This window comes from Monomorium pharaonis, chromosome 6, assembly GCF_013373865.1.
Source record: "Monomorium pharaonis isolate MP-MQ-018 chromosome 6, ASM1337386v2, whole genome shotgun sequence".
Lineage (NCBI taxonomy): Eukaryota > Metazoa > Arthropoda > Insecta > Hymenoptera > Formicidae > Monomorium > Monomorium pharaonis.
Genome location: NC_050472.1, coordinates 22,615,764 through 22,636,027, shown reverse-complemented (window position 1 = coordinate 22,636,027; position 20,264 = coordinate 22,615,764). Strand labels below are relative to the sequence as shown.

General features: G+C 35.5%; 1 protein-coding gene across 11 annotated transcripts in view; it reads right to left on the bottom strand.

The window, feature by feature from the left end:
• The window catches only part of LOC105833113 (peripheral plasma membrane protein CASK), a 189,865-nt gene that overhangs the window by 11,610 nt on the left and 157,991 nt on the right, over positions 1–20,264 (bottom strand). For 6 of the 11 annotated variants that reach the window (XM_012674565.3, XM_036288607.1, XM_028190825.2 and 3 more), the window contains 5 exons: positions 16,621–16,809; positions 15,523–15,687; positions 15,135–15,209; positions 3,342–3,371; positions 86–323 (listed from right to left, as the gene is read on the bottom strand). In XM_012674565.3, coding sequence (XP_012530019.1) covers positions 86–323; positions 3,342–3,371; positions 15,135–15,209; positions 15,523–15,687; positions 16,621–16,809 — 697 coding nt within the window. The remainder of the gene's footprint in view (positions 1–85; positions 324–3,341; positions 3,372–15,134; positions 15,210–15,522; positions 15,688–16,620; positions 16,810–20,264) is intronic. The other 5 variants (XM_036288602.1, XM_036288608.1, XM_036288606.1 and 2 more) reach the window with 3 other exon arrangements.

Sequence of the window (20,264 nt, the reverse complement as noted above, 5' to 3'; positions counted from 1 at the left end):
TGATATCGGGAACAGTACTCGTGTTCTAAAGACAAGTACTTTTACACAAAAAAGACCAACATAGTGGATAGCGAAGTTATGTTACCTTGTTCTTGCTTGTTCTTCTCCATAGACATGCTAGCGATGCGCCATTCCTGAAGTTCAGGCGAAGGGATAAGACCCGCGGAACCAGCCGCGTTATCCTTCCGCGCTTGCCACCAATGATGATCATCCTTGCTGATAATCTGCAGAATGTCACCGGTCTTAAAAGCAATCCCAGCCTGCGCGCATGGTATGAGTTCGTCCTCCAGCGGATCGTAGTCGAACTGCGCTCGAACGAAAATCTGTTGATGTAGCAAAGAGCACGTTAAAATTTTTTAGGAGTAATTTAAGCTTAATGTTATTGCTATTAATCACTGTTAAGTTCGACGTCAAGGATTTCACTTCGTGTCGATATACGTAACGAAAAAAATTATATACAGAAAACTATGATAAAAAGTGAGAAACATAGCATGTGAAATAATCGGAAAGATAATGTGCATCTTATGTGAAATCATTAACATCCATTGGATTAGTAAGGAGAGACTTTAATTAACAACAATAGGTCTTCGACCATTAGACGTGACTAAGATATCGTTCTACGGCTATATCGATCGCTGATGAACCTACACAGCGCTGCGCTAGATATAGCGAATGAATCTAGGTATTGCGAAAGGAAAGCGAAAGATGCGACGTAGTAAGCATTGGCAATAGCTTTTGCAAAGAGTAACAGTACAATGTAGAGAATGTACAAAGTATCAATGGCAAATGGAGCGCACGCAAGTTCGTCCGAATTGCAGTGTTGACGTTATACACAGTGTTGTACAGCAAATGAATAAAGTACAATTTCATACACGTTGTCTCGAGATAACCAGCGATCGATTCGTAGCTCGATTTCGCCACATCGCTTAAAAGTTAAGAAGGACTAGGGCACGTGAATATGAATTTTCAGACAAAATGTAGACTCGCCGGTCTCTGAAACGTCGCTGTAAGACGTTTTACAGTTGTTACGCAGTTAGGTCATCGACTTTAGTTTAGGGCCTGCACGGCTTTTACAGTCAATCGGTACACTCATTGGCATCGGAGGGTGAGGGTGGGAATTCGTTAACTGTGGAGGAACACGGGAGTTTGTTGCGCGAGCTTTTTGTCGTAATATCACCAGTGACACGATTCGGTCGTCTAGTGATGCGCAATACGTAGTACGTGTACTGTAAGGTATACATACATATATACGACATACGAGTGATTCCGTTTTCACAAGAAGCTCAAGCATTGTAATTGCTGCACATCGCGCAAGGACAGACGCACACGTATACGCACGCACGCACGCATACCGAAGATATGCACGATGCAGATATGCACGCGGCCACTACATGAATGTGTGAGTAAAGAACGGCGCATGAGATGGTATAATGTACAGTAAGTAATAAACGATATGGTTGCACACTGTGACGAGAACAGTGGCTGTACTTCCGGTTAGCGCACGTAGGTATCATTCCCGAAACGGAGCTGCGGGGATTTCCGATAATGTATAGAGAGAGACGTAGGAGAGATGTAAGGAAAGGGAAAATTTGAGTAAAGGACGACAGTCCATTTGAATTCTGTACGAATATTACTCATCCGTATATATAGATATTCGCAGCTGTATCGGTTTTAATTACAACTAGGAATTTTCTGAATATATCGATATCTTTCTGAATATACCAGAATATCAACAATTCCAAACTAATTAATGGCCGTGCACTAATTAGAACTGATACGTCACACGGACGAGAATTTACGAATACAGAACACCAATTGAATATATTTTGCGGCTTTGTTCGCGACGGTCAATTTGTAATATTATTTTTATCATGTCTTCATATGTTCAATAACGTGGCATTTAATATAATTACACACATTTGACATTGGCTTTATTTATAATGTACTAATAGGCTGATCGATTTTAATATTCGTACAGATCGTATGCATGATAATTTTTTTGTGTATTAATAAAACTGCCTAGCAAATACAAATGTAATTGTTACACAGCAATTACATTCGTAGTTTATTAGGGATATGTTTACTTGGGATTGCCGTAACTTCCGAAAAGTACACGGTTAATATCCTATGGTCGAACATAACTGATAAAAGTGTAAAAAAAATAAATATGATGATATGCGATATACAGAAAGAGTTAAAATTTCATGCGCATGGATAGAAATTAAGTGTCTTGGAAGTCTATTGAATCATGGTACAAAACTCAACAACTTACGTTTATTCCTAATTCTCAGATCGTACGACGAATGTAAGATTTTAGGCTCCGCAATTTCGGAAATTCTGGATGTGAGTAATCAAATGTACAAGAATATACCGATATTCTTTCGCAAATACTCGCGGTTAATCGCAACATCGTCCTGCCAACGTGTGGCGCGTTTAAACTATTAACGCACTTTTCGTCTATACATTTTCGGAAATAGCGTGTCTCGGTTGGCATCATGTTAGCGAGTGTTCCCTTTGAAAATATCGAAACCTGTTCGAGCACGTTTTCAAACAGGTTGACCACGTTTCCATGAATTACGCCAAGTGCTTTGAGAAGCGAAAGAACTTTCTTTGCCAAGAAATACACGGACGCTCAGACGAATGGAAAGACTGTTAAGTTTATCTATTGTCAATACAAAATATTTTCTTGAACAATATTATATATAAATAGTTGTTACACAATTTATTTGCATCTGCAGAATTTAATTTAACAAAAGCTTTATACTTCAGTTTTTCATATAGACTGTAATGACGAAATAAAAAAATGACCTAAATATATTTAAGCCATTTTTTTATTTCGTCATTACAGTCTTTAAAATTATATAAAATTATACAGGCTTTAGATATATTTAAAATTATTTTGTACAGCTTTGCTTCTTTACGTTATGTAATCGAAAGAATAATAACAAGTCTTATATATGGTCCAATTACTGCGTTTCGTAGACATTTTTTACTTCTAAAGCGTTTCTCTGAGCGTCCATGCAAATAGGAATTTTTTTATACGAAGGCATGTATAAGCGAACATATCGATACGTGTTACTCGCACTTGAGAACTCTTCGCGAAGCGTTGCGAAAAAAGGGAGAAAAAACGCGCGGGATTAAAAGGAAAAATTGATAAACACGAAAATCCGAGGAAAAATCCTACTTTTCAGCGATGGCGTGTATAGATAATATAGGAACAGAGATAGTACGAGGCATGTATATATAATGTGTGTGTATATAAATATAATATATAAGTATATGTACGCATAGCCTTCTAACTACAGCAGTCCAATCACACCAGATCAAGTGGCGGTACTTACTAACACTGGCAGAGGCTTAATCCTGAACAACTAGAGTGTTGAGGAAACAGAAAAAAAGGAAGATCAATTAATTAATCATGTTTCAAAGTTGCACCAAAGCGTAATATGGATTAATCGAGACCCTCCCCCACGCGTACGTCGCGCGCGAGGGGAGAAGAAATGTGAATAAGAATGACACAATCAATGATAAACAGCACCTACGGTTGAGTCACGTCAACGCGTCAACGCTTCCGAGTTGCACGGTGCGCATTGCTGTGTTGCACATGCAGGCTTTACTAGATCCCCTCGTATTATATCGAACAAATGCCCCTTTCGTACTCTCGACGTCTATAAGCGTTGGGCTCCCACGCACAATCTACGCGCACGATATCCAAATTGGTGGTGTGAAACCGCTTGTGTAACTCCGAAAGATCTAGAGATTTTCCGGATATACAAAAAAAAAAAAGACGAATCTCACGCGTTTTCGTAATAAACAAATAATTTGAAAGAAATAATTTGCAGCACCGAAATGTCGGCTTGTCGAGACTATATCTGCTTTTAACCAAAATAACCACCTGCAACCGCGTTCTCTGTACTGAATCAGCGATATAATTAAATAACTCGGCTCTTTCAATTATTAAAGAATACAACAGGTCTGTGTTTGTGTTGGTTGCACACTTTTTGCAATTAAAATATTCGTTCTCCCCCCCCCCTCTCTCTCTCTCTCTCTCTCTGTCTGTCTCTCTCTCTCCTTCTTCAATACTCGAATATTATAATATAATATATTTATCTCGTTTCAAGCGCAAAAATTTAAGGTTTCAAGCAACACAAACAAACCTATTGTAATATATGACAAAGTTATACTATTTCGGAGCATAAAAAAGTGTTTTAAGTATTGACTCGTATATATTTTATATATAGTCTGCATTTTATTGTTGCGCAAGTACCGCTGATACAGTACGAAGAATACCACTATTGATATGCAATCTAATTAAGCAGACAACAGCAACAATCGTTAATTATTGCACACTCATTTAGATTTTGTACGAAGTACGATATTACACGCATAGATTATCGTTATTCACCGGTGTGTGCCCAACACCTGCTGCGAGTCGAATGTACGAAGTAATTTCGAACTCGCAGTTCTGCGGCACGTGTGATGAGCGTGGCGCGGAAATGCGAGTTTCGAGCGAGAACTCTCAATGCTTCCTGTCGGGGAGTCGGGAGGAATCAAATGCAGACTGGTACAATTAGCAGCATTCTAATGCTTCGGTGGTACGCCTTGCGTTTTACGTGATTGAGAAGTTCCTTCGCGTGTTTGTTTCGTTGGGAATAAAACACTCTCGAGCGGGAGCAAGCTGGTAGAAGTTCTCGCGGTTTATCTCCGAGATTGCGCGGTAAAATTTGCGATCAGATCACCACCGTTCGAGGTATAGTAAGCAAACAGATACGTTCGTGCGATAAGCTCGACCCTGAGCTTTTTAAATCTCGGATCAGACGGAGTTTGTTTCTCTAACGGAATTCTCATATTGACGAGAGACACGAGTGCTTTACAGTCTCCAGTGTTTAATTTAATCGTCACACTTCGTTAATAATATTATATGCTCTAATAATCAAGGGAATAAATGGGTGACAATGATTTATAATACAAGTGAGTGAATGTGAACTAATGGATAATATCATTCTAGTGAATAAAAGGTACAACTATGTGACAAAATAACAACAACGTAACACACAAGTTATAATAAAGAAATTCTACGAATTGGGTTCATAATATATTTGCTAACTGTGATCAGTATTTCAGTTTTATCTTCAGTTCGTGAGTTTGACGTGAAATTTACACTAGAGTGCCCCTTTGGAGTTTGCTCATTAATAATTTTAATCATCGGTATAAACAATGTTATCAGTTAAATATATTTAATTAGTTAAATATATATAATAATGTCCTTCGTTAGTAAATCACATTCGGGGGCGTAAAATAGTGCGAAGGCAAATTGGACGATAAAGTTAATTATTTGAACAAATTAAAATTTACCATGAGCCAAACACCGTTTAGACAAATCGATATTGTACCCCGTTTTCTTCGTCGCCGATAGGATCCATGTGCTGCAACACGGAAATTTCTATCCTATCTGATTACAAATTCCTATCTCACTTCGATTCGGACGAGAGGAATAATGACGCGAGTCCCTTTTATGAAACTGATTCCGTAGAGCTCGGTAGAAACGCGCCTCCCCGAACTTCGGGCCGCACTGTTCGAATAAAGTCACCGCGCGATTGTGCCCATCCCGTTTCCATAGTAACGTCGCAGAGGACAGTGCATGGACATGGTGGTTCGGTATGTGGGTTTCCGACGTGCATTGGAAAGCTGCGCTCTACTTCAAAGAAGAAATGAACGGGCGAATGATGGGAAGGTTTGACGATGGTATGTCGCTGATGGGATTTTCAGGCGACACTGGGAAAGACAATTCTACTCAGTGATATAGCAGGTACTGCGCTATCGACAACTCGTCTGGTGGACTGACTGCTGCTGATGCTGCTGAATCCTCTTGTCGATTTCCATCGGGGCCGGACTATCTACTTCCGAGCGCAAGACCAGAAGAACCAGGCTTTGGGCTTGCCTCTCGGAAGAGGGAGACAGAAAAAAAAGAGTCGTATCGCAGTGCAGAATAAACTCGATTGAAAATTTCGCAGCGGTCTATTACGACAGCGATAGCGGTAGACCTTACTCAATTGAATTTCCAACGTACGCACTGTCACCGGTATATACTTTCCATCGTCGTTATTGATTTCAAATATAATTGAGAAATCTAGACCTTTCTAAACAATTGCCAATATCTTGTGATACTGCGTCTCATAATGATGTTCTTCTTGGAGTTTAACGCAATTTTGAAAAACATGCTCAACAAGTTAATTAACACGACGATTAATTTACACTTTAATTCTTATATGTGTTAAATATTTTTTTTAATCAAATATAATTTGTAAATTTAGCACTGCATTGCGATACGTCTCTTGAAAAACTAGTTGTGCTCTTGTGAAATAATCTTTCACTTATTTCTGTAAGGGTCAAAATACTGTATGGATTACCTATTTCATCCACGCATACTGCAATTAACACAGAATGTGTGAGGTGATACGATGTGTGGGTGAGGATAGTGAAACGAAGAGCAATGTCTGATGAAAGGAGGTGAAATATGGATTGCGGTTACCGAAGATTTTTCTATCGTTTTCGCGGATTTATCTGAGAAACCAGCATCGCTTTAGGTTTACTGTGAACGTCACCCGACGACACAAAATTCTTATAGACGCCTCTCTCGCACGCGATCGCAGGAACGTCGAGTCATATTTTCGTTTCCCATGATATCTTTCACGAAGCTGGTACGTCATAAATCGAGAGTACAAACCGATCGGCAGGCAGAAGATGCGCGCGTGCCGAGAATGAAATCCGAGAAAGTCGTGCGATATCAAAGGATCAATTTCAAATAGGATTCCGGTGCATCACGTGTTTAATCTGTATTTTCTAAAAGATGGTCGTAGGCAAAAAACGGAAAATACCCCATTTAAAGATACGCGCTGCCGGAAACTATAATTGTTATATGTTTAATCTATATGTTAAATTTCCGATACAATTCGCAATAATAAGAGCAATTAAGATATTTTTCTTGCATTATTAAAAAAAAAAAAAAAAAACCAATCGCAGTATACCGGTTTAATCAAATTGATACGCGAAATTACTGCAGTTCGTAATAAATGACAGAAACTCCCTTTTTCCGAGGTGTCCCATGACGGTCGGTTTTTCACGCGCCACCGAATCGCGATGAAAAAGATTGAACTAATTTTCCCCGAGACGTTTAACGAGATCTACGGGAACTCGATGGCATCGCTCGAGATGTCTTCGTGCAGGGCAATAAAGTGCCAACAACGATCAGACGCAATCGTTACAAGTGAGCGACAAAACGGGCATGTAGCGGGGAAGAATGACAATACGGGGGAAGGGGAGGCATGCCGAACACGTCGGTGTGCGGTATGTGTGAGTGTGTGTACATCGGATAGACGGAGAGACAGAGAGTTCTTCTTGTGTGCGACGTTCGTCGATTCTATTTCTACGGCGGACACGGACAAAAGATCGCGTTACAGGTGACGTGCGACGACTCGTGATGTGTTCCAGCGGTTCATGCTTTATTATATCTTCGTACAATGCACTATGATGGGGGACGGGGGGGAGGTAACAACGCCACCGCCGTCACCGCCGCCGCCGTCGCCGCCGTTGCGCTCGCCGATGCTGTTGCTGCTCTCGCCTAAAGGTGCGATTGGGAGATGGGGGATCCGAGAGTGATGGCTTCGGAAATGCAACGTGGTCGGAGCGGGGCGGGGAGGGGTGTGCTTATCGAGGGTGTCTTGCTTCCCGTGTAACGCACGAGATACCCCTGTTTCTCGTTCCATAGCGCCTCGCCGTCGCGAAACGTCTTACATTGTCTTATTCGTATCATACACGTAAACGGGTTGCCGCACACTCCGACAGCGCAATGTGCTTTGCGCGGTGATTATTAGCCGTAAATGCTCCCTTTTAACGTGACGAATGTAGCACGGACGCACGAGACAGAGAAACAGTTAACTTCGGTAAGCTCGTTTTTTAAGAAGACGAACAACGGTGTCGATAGACATTAGGATTTGCTCGCCGTCCGATTTATTAAACATTTGGAGTTATCAAAAATAGCAAATTTGCTCCGTAAGCTCCGTATTTTAATCCCATCCGTTGTACATGAATCGTTCTCGGTATGTACTCCCGCCATTCCTCGAGTTCATATAATATCTCTGTGATGTATAGATAATAGTTAACGTTCGTCTGTCCCGTGTCCTTCTACCTTGCACTCCCGAAACTTTAACGAAATCGTATATTTCGGAAAATATGATCTACACTATGCAATCTCATATACAGATATTTGTCACACCAACAATTTGAAGTATACATCGATAAGATCTGCGTATATATCTTGTAACATCCATAAACTCCCAACATATTTTACAACGCTTTACAAAATCTAAATCCAACCAAGCCGTCTGCACATATGTATATATGTGTAGTATAGAGTGTGAGAGGAAGTAGGCAATATATCACGTTCTTAACATATCTCCACTTCCCTTTGCATTTCTACGTGATAGCATAACGAGAAGAACGAGAGGCCGGGCGCTACGTTAAACACATGTACGAACATAAGCAGATATACAAAATACAGAGTATTTACAAATAAATGCTACGTCACACCAAGATATCGAAATTATAATTCAAACTGAACCGCACGCGATGTGATTTAAACAATATTATAAATATATTTTATACTTTTTTCAAAATAACTGTAAAATATATACACATAATGGCTATAGAAGCTACTAACGAATTATCATTGCTTGACATATCGCAAGATTTCTAAAATGGATTCGCAATCTTTCGTCAGGTACAGCATATGTAGAAAAAAATATTTATTCAGGTACGGTAGAAAGAGGGATGGTGCCTTATTTTGAAGCTGACGTTATTAGTGCACATTTTACTAACAACACTTAGAGAAAATTTATCGGTAAAGGCGCCCGTCCATTTAATCTTACGAGTTTAAAATCAAAATCGCGAGATTTACATTAAACAACGATTCTCAGGTTCTATTCGAGCCGGAATAGACGATGTTATTTGCGACTTACCCTCAACTGCATGTACGGATATTTTTGCACATGTTAAACATTTATCGATAATAAATGTTGCAAGAGTATCTTAAAGAAGTATGCTAGGCATCCTTTCTCGAGAACAGAATTAGATTGCCGAATTGAATTATCTAGGAAGTTAGAGTGCTATTTCTTTCCCATCAATATTCTAAATATTTTTTTGTTTAAATAGAATAACTAGTCCGCTTTTATCTACAAAATTTTTGCTTAAATTTCAAATAAATGTATATCTCATTTTTTTTTTCGGATAATTTAACAGCTACGTGGCAGTACGGTTCGTAATAAAATAAATTAGAAAAAGAAAAAATTAAATTATACTGCTATCAGGCTTGCGCGTAATCTACACAGTCGCGAGTGAGTCCGTGCAAGACATGATGATTAACGAACGGCTCAGAGTTTTGCAGTTTCGACTAAAACCCATCGATGGACTTACACAGCCTTACGTGTATGCACTTATGATGCAGAGGGCTATATTGGCCAAAAAGAAAAGCGTCAGTTCGCAAAGATGTCCTTCATGCAGGTGAGGGTATAATGAGGGGTGTAACAAAAGCTTCCTTATGACAGAAACACAAACAACATTCCAACACATGTGGAAACGAAAGTGTGCATTCCTTATATACTTCTTTCTCCCGCAAAGTGAACTATATCATACTATAAGTTACAACATGTTGTCTAACCCAACGTTCGTAAGAAAAAATTAAAGGAAAAATGAAAGAAAAAAGGAAGTAAAAGAGAAAGAAAGAAAAACAAAAGAAGAAAGAGGAAGAAAGAATGGAAGAACAAAATTACGACAGAATGAGATAAAAAAGAATGGGAAAAAGATTAAAAATGAAAGATAAATCGGAGAGAGAGAGAGAGAGAGGAGAGAAAGAGCGAAAAAGAAACATGCACGCGCCGTGGACTCGAAAGCGCCGACCAAAGCGTTTTGTTACACCGCTCGTACCGATCTAGTCTTATAAAGATACAGATTATATAATATATTTTTATAAATATCTAATATATCATACATTATTTCCTAATAACATTATCCCATTGCGTTTGTTTAATTTAATTAGGTTTCGTAACATGGGACGAGATGTTACACTGGCCTGCAATTCACAAAGTTCATATTAATCGAAGATATCACACTCAATTATACCAGCCCTCACATTTGCAATATATTCGACTAATCCCAGCTGAACAAACGTCGTCTTCTTATGTTAATATTATCAGAGCAAATCACTAGTTATGCTTTATCTCATTACACAATTAATGTCCGTGAAATTAATGTGAACTTTGGATACGGGTCAATGCAGAGACAGTCTATTATACGGGACATATATATGCAACGCTGCAAGATTAACGTCACAATCAACGAAATTCAGATTTCTTGCAACTGAAAGTGAAAAAAATGCGTTATTTTAGCATTTACAAATAAAAAATGTAATTATATTCCACTTGTACAATTTTAAATTTGTACAATTTCATATTCTTTTCAATAATGATTTTTCTTCCCGATTGCACTGCCGATGCCGATTTTGCAGCGTCCTTATACATGACGCTTGCATAATGCAAGCGCAATGTGAGATTCTCAAGAAGAGAGAGAACATTATATGTCATGCGGCTAGCGTATTGTCTCATTGCCGTACAATTGCAACAATCGTAGGATATTCGTTATCTACATAATGCAATCTGAAGTAAGCAATTAAAGGCAAACAATTTTTTATACAAGTGGACACGCGAAGAAGAGTGTATTGTACATCTATTTAAAAAAACTGTACATGTGATCGCATATTGTACGGGCCTTTGACAAATTTGTGAAACTTGAAGTATATATATACAAAGTGCCCGTAGCATAAACTCGCGACACAGAATTGTAAAAATATTTCAAACATAAAAACGTTTACTTCGTTAAATGTTCCATCAATCTCACAGATTGATCGAAGAAGCAATCATTTTACGCGTACTGATGTAAAAATTAAATTTGCCAACAATATGAAAGCAGCTGTACCTAATAATAAAATCTTGATCCGGGCAAAAAACTCTGTTGCCTCAATTTAATTTTATGCGATTTGGCGTTATGCTGAAAGAAGTCTCTTTGTCTTGCATGGCACTGCCTGAGCACTGAGAAAGATGGCATAATAAAATAATAGAGAAAATAATATTTTCCGTTCTATAAACGCAACTGTCATGAGTGTAAATATAGTGTCAGTATGTACGTCATATTTCTCGGTACGTCAAGCAGTATTATATCTGAATTCTTTCTTTATTATAACATTAAAGAGTTAGTTGATTCAATAATCTGCATTTTATGTATTATTGTTTTATATATGTATATGTATATCTTATATAATATGGACCAACTGGTGAAAACCTCTGCAAATATCGACCACGTTATATCTATTTATACGTTATATCCATTTTTTTAACTAAATACACAGCCTCTGTCGTCTATTAATTCGACAATATTCAAAAAGTGAACAATTTAGCCACAATAAAAATTATTTTGCATTTAATTGAATTGAAAATAAGAATCTGTGGCAAATTTATTCGGTAAATACAAATTGTAGTATGTGAAGATTTTCCTTCGCTTCAGAATTTATAGATAATAAAATGAGATCGCACATTGCAATGATTTGAATTAACGTGATTAGGATACTGATTTAACTTCAAAATTCCTGCACTTTAGGTATGACCTCATTTCTACTTCCGCTTTTACCGATTACGCACATTGTGTGCTATTGTTTAAGGTTCTATCCCAGATTAAATGATGGGGCGTGATTGCGAATATGAGGTAAAGTATCCACACAAACGTCTCTGCTGATTTTAACATCGTAGAAGAAGCAGAGTTGGCAATTTACTAGACTTTGAACCTCTCATCAAGAAATTTTATATTTTATATTGACTTCCTGAACATGTAATTTATATTTGCACATATAATCTATTGTGAATATGTATATATAAACTAGTTATCAAGAAGCATTATCATTCCAACAATTCTGTAAAAAAATTAAGGAATTATCATTAAATAATTTCATTAAATCTCGTTCTAATATCTTAAAGCGTTAATGTACAATTATCAAATAAATAAATGTGTGAGAAAGAGAAATATAGTATTTTATTACATATATATTCTTTTTTTATGTTAAAATATTTATCATTAAATAATTAGATATATTTAAAAATAATTTAAAAAAATAATTAATTATTAACAATAACTTAACATAAATATATATTTACAATATACATAAAGAATAACAAAAAAAAATAAATAAAAATAAAATCTTGCTATCTTAGTTAATAGCTTATTATAATTAAAAACATGTTAATATTAATATTAACATTTTCTTACATTAACAGTTCTACAATGTGTATCAAGATGAATAAAATTATATAAGAAATAATATTAAAGTTATTTTTTATGTAATAAAATTTAAATGTTGCAGACATATATCAAGCATTGGACACTTTTAAATTTCCAAAACTATTGGTTGATAAACGGCTTCTGGGAAAAATAGTGCGGTTTGACTGTACTGTTACACAAATTCAATTTATAAATTTTTATCCAATTCCACTTGTTTCCACTTTTCAATTCCGCTTTTCTTTGTAAAATAAAAATAGAAAAACTGTGTTAACAAATCCATCAATTTATTGACATAGTTGACATTAAATAATAGCATCCAGCATGCCGTGAAAAAGAGAAAGATAAACAATTTTTAATTGTACTCGCGGACTCGTATTTGTAATTAGCCTAAAACGCAAACGTTCATAAATCAAGGAAAGGGAAGTTCTTGTCATTTGCCTCGTGAATTCTACGTTCTCCAAGAACTTATTCCCTCGATGTATCCTGCGCGCTAATTACTCAAACTTCAAATATGACCGGACATTGAACTATAGCAAAATTCGTCTCCAAATATATTCAACTATTCGAGAATATTGCGCTTAAGTTGGCATATATAAACCGCCAGATATCAGTTCCCGTTCTCTTCGTCAATGTTAACGAAGATTAGTAGTGAAACTATGCTCAAAGTTATGTTATCTCAGAAATCTGAAGCATGAATATTCTCGTTTGTTCTAATAAGTTAAAAAGAATAAACTGATTAAAGTTATACTGACATAATTCTATTTCATATACGCAAAAATATTAAAATATAATAAATCAATATTTTTAATAATATATAAAAATTAAATATCTAATTAACTTATTCAAAAGAAAATATAATTTATTTAAAATACTACTTTTGAATATTAATAAATTCACAAGATTATTATAAATATATTGATAAATAATCATTTTTCAACTTATTTCACGCGCGCGTGTGTGTATGTATTTATGTACACACACAGAATTCATGGATCAAAATACTACAGCAAGAAAGTTTTTGAAAAATTAAGTAAAATACTTGTAAATGTTTATTTCACAAGAAATAATTATATGTAAATCTTACTAATTGATTGTACATCAAGAAGAATACTGGATATCTGATTGTTTTTTGATGATATTATTCCTAAACAAAGCTTGCTAATTAATAAATTTGCTAATTTCAAATGAATTTGGAATTTTAATAAAATTTTTTAATGTAATAAGATTCGTTGCTGTTTACACGGCGCGAATTTTTCGCAAGTTTTTTCAATAGTGAATTATCCTGTACACAACGCAAAGTGGACACTATTAACCGCGTCTCTTCCTGCAAACTTCCTCGTAAACTTCGTGGTCTACCTTGGATGAAATTACGCAGGAAACTATATACGAACTGCAAACTATTGAGAAACTAATCGCATATCCCTATGTTCATTATCCAAAACTTTCCTAATCGCGGAACGGATAATAGGCAGAGACTTCTCGCACGTTGCGTGAGCTCTTTGAAGTTATTCTCGTACAATACGTCTCAGTTTATGAAATATGAAATGGCGTTTTATTACGAAAGTGTGTCAAGTTTGAATTGAATTAATTGTTCTTGAATTTCTCTCCAACTATGATTATTTGTAATAATCTACGTATATAATATAATGCGAATAATTAGTTGTTTATCGTTGTAAATTCTAAATTATCAGATACGTCGAAATACTATTTGTCAGACTAGAAGATCGTAAGGGAAACTAAGATAAACTATTTAATCGATTAATAGATCACTTTATGCTTTGGGTTATAATCATGTCTTTGGGTTATAATCAATATCTTTGACATTAGTTTATTATGTTAATGTGATTAGAAGATTAAATCAATAATCCAGATAATATTTAAAAAAATTAAAACAAATTTAAACAAAGAAATTTACGTTTATCAATTCCATTGAATAATTTGTAAAAATCAAATATTTAAAAAACGCTTATAAATAATTTCTCTAAAACTCAATGTAATTTACACATAACAAATAAAAAAACAAATAAATAAATTAAATATATTAATTATGTATGCATTCATTATATTAATTAAAATTATATATTTTATTTTAATATATGTATGCATTTTATAATAACAACTAACTCATTTAAAAAAAAACAAATTTATGATAACACTGTAATATTATAAAAATTCGTATATTTCCAAGAAGTAACCATTTACGCAATTAATATAATAAAGCATATTGGAGTAAAAGACCTAACATGCATAATTATTAATTGCAAGAACTACCTACCATAATTACCAAACTGCTATAAGAACTACCTACTTTATAAGGCCTAAGTTTGCAAGCAACTTCACTATCTGGATAATTAATTCAGTAGTGGAAGAAGGCATAAATTTTTGTCCCGGGGAAGATCTACGTAGAAGCAGATGTGCTTCTGGCAATTTTGTGAATACACGATCTAACCGGGTAGGCTACTTGAAGTCGGGATCAATCGAAGAGTTTAAGACTTTCGCGATCGTAGGGCCGATAGTGGATTCAAGCGACGTCTAGGCGTGCTTTCGGTGGACGAGGAAGCGCTTTTAGACTTGGAAGCTTTTGAGGCAGCTTTAGACGCCTTCTCCTTGCTCGTGGTGGCCGCAGAGGTTTTCACCGGTTTCCCGGATTTATTCGCACCGCCTTCAGAGCTCGTGCCCGTGGAGGCCGTGGAAGATGTGGGCTTATTAGACGCGATAATGTTTTGGGAAAGGGTTTGGGTGTTGGGTCTTACTTGTACCTCGCAGGGGGGCGGCGCACTCCTGTACGACGGCACGATCTTGAAAGTCACCGATCCACGTGCCTCCCGCTGTAACAGTCGAAGAGGACCTACTCTTCAGAAACTATGGCTACAAGTGCGCAATCATCAGGATGCATCATTCGCGCAAACATAAAATTTCGCGCATAATAACGAAATGTTTTCGACAAATCCATTTTGTAATAATAGAATCATATTCTACTTCAAAAAGTATAATTCCTTTCAATTTCATAATAAAAACTTGTAAAAGAGACTTGAAAGAATATATTTCATTAAAAGAAATTATTACTTTGATAATTCAGCTTCAAAGAGGTTCTAAATTCCGCTTACAAATTACGAGAATAATCTTACGGATGATACTCACCAGAATCTTTTGCAAGGCATTAACGGATTGATTCTGAACTGGTATACCGTTGATCTCTCTAATTTCATCGCCAACATGAAGAGTGGCTTGTCTATGGATCATCCCACCGTGCATAATCCGCGCCACGAAGCATTGCCCGTCCTCATTCATTTTTAGCGTAATTCCCTGAAAAGCAACCGGAAAATGCGAAATAAATCAAGAGTAACAAACGTAGGGCTTTGCCGATAATAAAATGTTAAACATTATTTTACAGTAGCGTATTTTGAATACGATAAATATCGTGCGCCAAGCTGCGTGCATAATAAATAATAATACAAATTTGAAATTAAAATTGTCGGGACAACAAAGTTGTTTTACGGCATGTAAAAATTTATTTCTATATTTATTGTTATCGAAAGTATAATGCTACGAATCTTTATTATAATTTTTTTATGCAATAATATAAATGAATAATGAATTTAAAGTATAATTTTTAAATTATTCAATATAATATCTCAATGTTTTTCACGTTTATACATATATTACACGCGTATATTTCAAGCTCATGTTTTCGCAAAAAGTTTTCAAATCAAAACAACATAGCCAAAAAGTTTTCAAGAAATTAAGTTATAGAGAGTAATGAAAATAAAGGGAAAAATAATTTTTAATAATTAAAAAAAAAATCTCTTGTTATAATAGTATTTTGATTCATAAATTTCAGATTTCACTCTGCATATATTTTTTCTTCTTTTGTTTTACATAAAAATCATACGCTCCAAAAATTTTTTGTTGGTATAGAGAGATTTCTTGATATCACAATCAAAATGTATTGCTAATTTTTGTATCTGCTAGAATTTTGGCTGTCACGTATAAAATTTAAAAATTCTGCTTCTATCAGCTAGACTGATTAGGTGCAATACATATACATATCACAGTATTTGCTAATTATTTATCTCAGCTAATTTTTACACACATGTATAATTTTTGTTGAAGTTGCAAGATCATATTTTTGAGAGTATACAGATGTAAAGCTTTCTGCAGTATCACATTACAAAGTAAAAAAAAGTGTTATTTTGCATCATCAAAATGATACATATTCGCAACTGCTTAGATACTCACCATCGGCTCGTCCGTGTTCTTTTGGAACTGCACCAGTCTAACGCGAGTGATTTTCTCATCTAAATCGCCGTTTTGTCCTTCGAGATCGTCGCCGCCATTTAAATACGTGAGGAGCGGCGGTGGCGTTACCCTGGTGGCTTCCTCGCCGTAGACCTCGTGGCCGGCAACATCGTGAGCTTGTAGAAGTGCCTGGAACAGATCGCAAAAGACGAAATTGCAAATTAATGTTCACTTCTTGCGTATCACGAGATAACTGACTCGCAAGGTGCCGGAAAAAGTTTCCCCCTATTTGTCACAGTCCGGACTAAGTTAATTAACGTACTATAATAATTTACAATCAGAGCCCGGATCTCGGACTGCCGTTTTCCCCCACGCCAAGCATCGCGCGCTGCGAAAAGCAGTGCCGTCTACGCCGGCGTAGTGGTCTAGCCATTCGATTCTCAAGTCACGGTCTCCGAATTCCCTTGAAGAATTTGGATTCGATCCAATCGATATAATAAATGAACAAAGACAAAATCGAATATGTAAAATACAAAAGTTTTCTTTTCTCCAAATTACAGCTTCTGATTTCTTTGTCTGGATTCGATACAAAATACACAAAAATCGAAGGTATGGAAACAAAGTTGGTTAGTTGCAGAAATTAGCAGCTTTCAAAAATTATTCCGGACAAAATACTGTCCGAATCAATCTGCGTCTCACACTGCAGTTTAGTCTCTAATATAAACCTCTATGTATAAACATCTCTTCACAAATTGTATCACATGATCGCGATAACTTGCAACTGATAAACTGTAAAGATTATTCTACATAAAAACGCGTTTGCGATAACTAATAAGTATGCAAAGCTGTCATCGCAGATACGTTTTACTCGCGACAGCAGAGCTTTATGTATTCATTAGTCATACAGTTTACATTTGCGATCTTGTCTCACAAATAAAACCATACAATTGTATAAAAAAGTGGCATACAATCAGATATTGTTGATAGTATCTCTTCCGCAGAACGTGAACTGCATCACTTATAAATTTTTAATTTTATTATATCGAAGAACAGCAGACATTTAAAAAAATGTTAAATGTTGTATAACCATATCACGTGTACAAGTACATTACGAGAGAAACTGAATAATTAATTTATTATATTGAGTATATGCTCGATAGAAAATTATTTCGTGAAAATAATTTCATAAATATAATTTTATTAAAACGTGCAATGATTTTATTAATGATTCAGTAGCGTTATATGAAAGTGTCTTAATATGACGACAGTAGCATTTTTCGCATGGAAAACTCATATTGCGTGTAAGTAGTGATATGCACGTTTCGACCGAACTGGAAGAGCGTAAAATATGCATTTTAATTTACATTTAAATTATCGGCTTTCATTAAAATTCAAATGCAAATTCTGATTTTAATGGCGGGATAGCATACGCGATAAACAAATAAACGATCATGTTCTACTTTACAACGTATATTAATAAATGCACTTATCGTGTTTGCCATAGAACATATGTTTCATTCTTATTGATGAATATTTTAGTATGTAACAAATATTTTACTGGATAAATATATGTAAAAGAAATTACATTTATTTTAATGTGATATATACTGTTACAGAAAACGTCTCATAAATAATTTATTGTAAGTATATTGTGTTAAAGAAAGTATAAAATATTTTATAATCTGTCAGGTTTTTATTTAACTTGTTAGATAGAAGTATATTAGTAAATATATGCACTTGACACATATAAATAACTGAAAAGAAAAAAATAAAACTTATGATGTTTACGTCAACTGCACGCTGAAATCGCAATACATTTTTGTGAAAAATAGCAGCTTTCTAGAATTGTTACTAAACACCATTTTAAATTTACTTGGCATTCGCAAATTAATAAATATTTCCTTTTTATATTTAAAGTGAGATTAAATAATTCTCAATTTTAAAAGTCTATTTTCCTTCTTTTACAACAGAGAAGCGATTTAAAGGTAACTATATTCATCTCACAATTAAAAATATATGCAGAATGTATTTTTAATGCACGCTGCTATAATAATATGACAGAATGTGTGCATTTTGAGCTTTGCTTATCTTGTAAATCGGATTTACTCACGAAACCAAATCTTGCTTGTGATATCGGAAATAGCCGAAGTCCAAATATACTTCCTTATTTACTAAAACTTCAGTAGCAGCTATCGACTGCATATACTACTACGGCGGATTAGTGGAATAGACACTTTATAGACGATCGCAACTGGATTTAGTGGATTTAATAACAGTATTCGGGTTCTCTAAGCTGTAGTTGTTTGGTCGATCAAGCTTAAAGTCTAATCTGTTACGACCTCAAAATTGTCTCAGACGAATCACTTGTGCTGCAAACTCCACTGCAGGATTGTGTGCTGCTTTGATACGCTAATTACATGTTTGCATAATACTCACAGTTAGTTTCATTTCTGTTAGGACTTATGCATTTCCATAGATACATTTCAATATACGCACGTAACAAAATGAATAGCTACAGAATCAAGATAACTTCTTTTCAGTATTGTAAAGCCAAAATATCTTTAAATATACTAACGTATCTTCTTGTATTGGCCACTGACTTCGTTTAAACGTGTAAGAGATAATGTACATATATATATCACACGAAAATTCACAACGGATCATGGAAATGCTTTGTTCTTGGAAGAATCCTCAAAGGGGTCACATACGAGCACTTCGTCCAAGGATGGATTTCGCTCACCTGAAATGCGGCCAAACTCGTCATCTGCGACCCAGTTGATAGCAACGACAAGTCTCTATTTCTCCTCTCTCGCGCATCTATTTTATATGCAAATCGCACGTGAAAAAAAAACATATTCCTGGTACACGGCGACTGAGACGAAATAGCGAAGAAATATGATAAACTCGAACATAAATTGTTCTATATGATGTATATGCATACAAGGGAGCATGAGAAAAAACAATATACAAGAGATACAGTTTATATTATGTCTCTAAAGATTACTTTTAAGTCAATTTTCAAACAGACTACGCAGAAATTATAGATTTTGTAGCTATCATTTTATAATTTCGTAAGAAGAGACAAGATAACCGTCGAGAAGACGAAGACAAAAGGCTGCGTAAACCACAAATAATGGATTAATCTTCGTATGATAGCGCGACTGCATTTTTGTTCCTTTATTGTACCATCTGTTCGGAGAAAGCACAGTTGCACAGCCAATTCGGGAAAAACGGGGATGGCACTATTTCGGTGGTTTTCGTTCACAATGTTGTTTAATCGAATGCAAATTAATTACATTAGCGCCATCGGATATTCATTAATTGAGAAAAGCCAGGGCAGGAATGTCCATTAACGGTATTTTTCTCCAGAAATATATTAGAATTATAAGAAATATTGCATAATTTAATTCACGATTGCACCGGACATGGGGAATAACGTTCATCATTGTAGAGTCCTCTTCTTTAAGAATTGCCGACAACGTACGTATTAAAGAAACCATTACATATGCGTCATCCATTGCGTATTCGGAATGTTATCACTTGAAAAACGTTACATTACTATAATTCAGAATACAGTAATGCATAACACACATAAATATTTCGTACGATATCTGTTACATACAGCTTCAGCGAACATTTAAAAC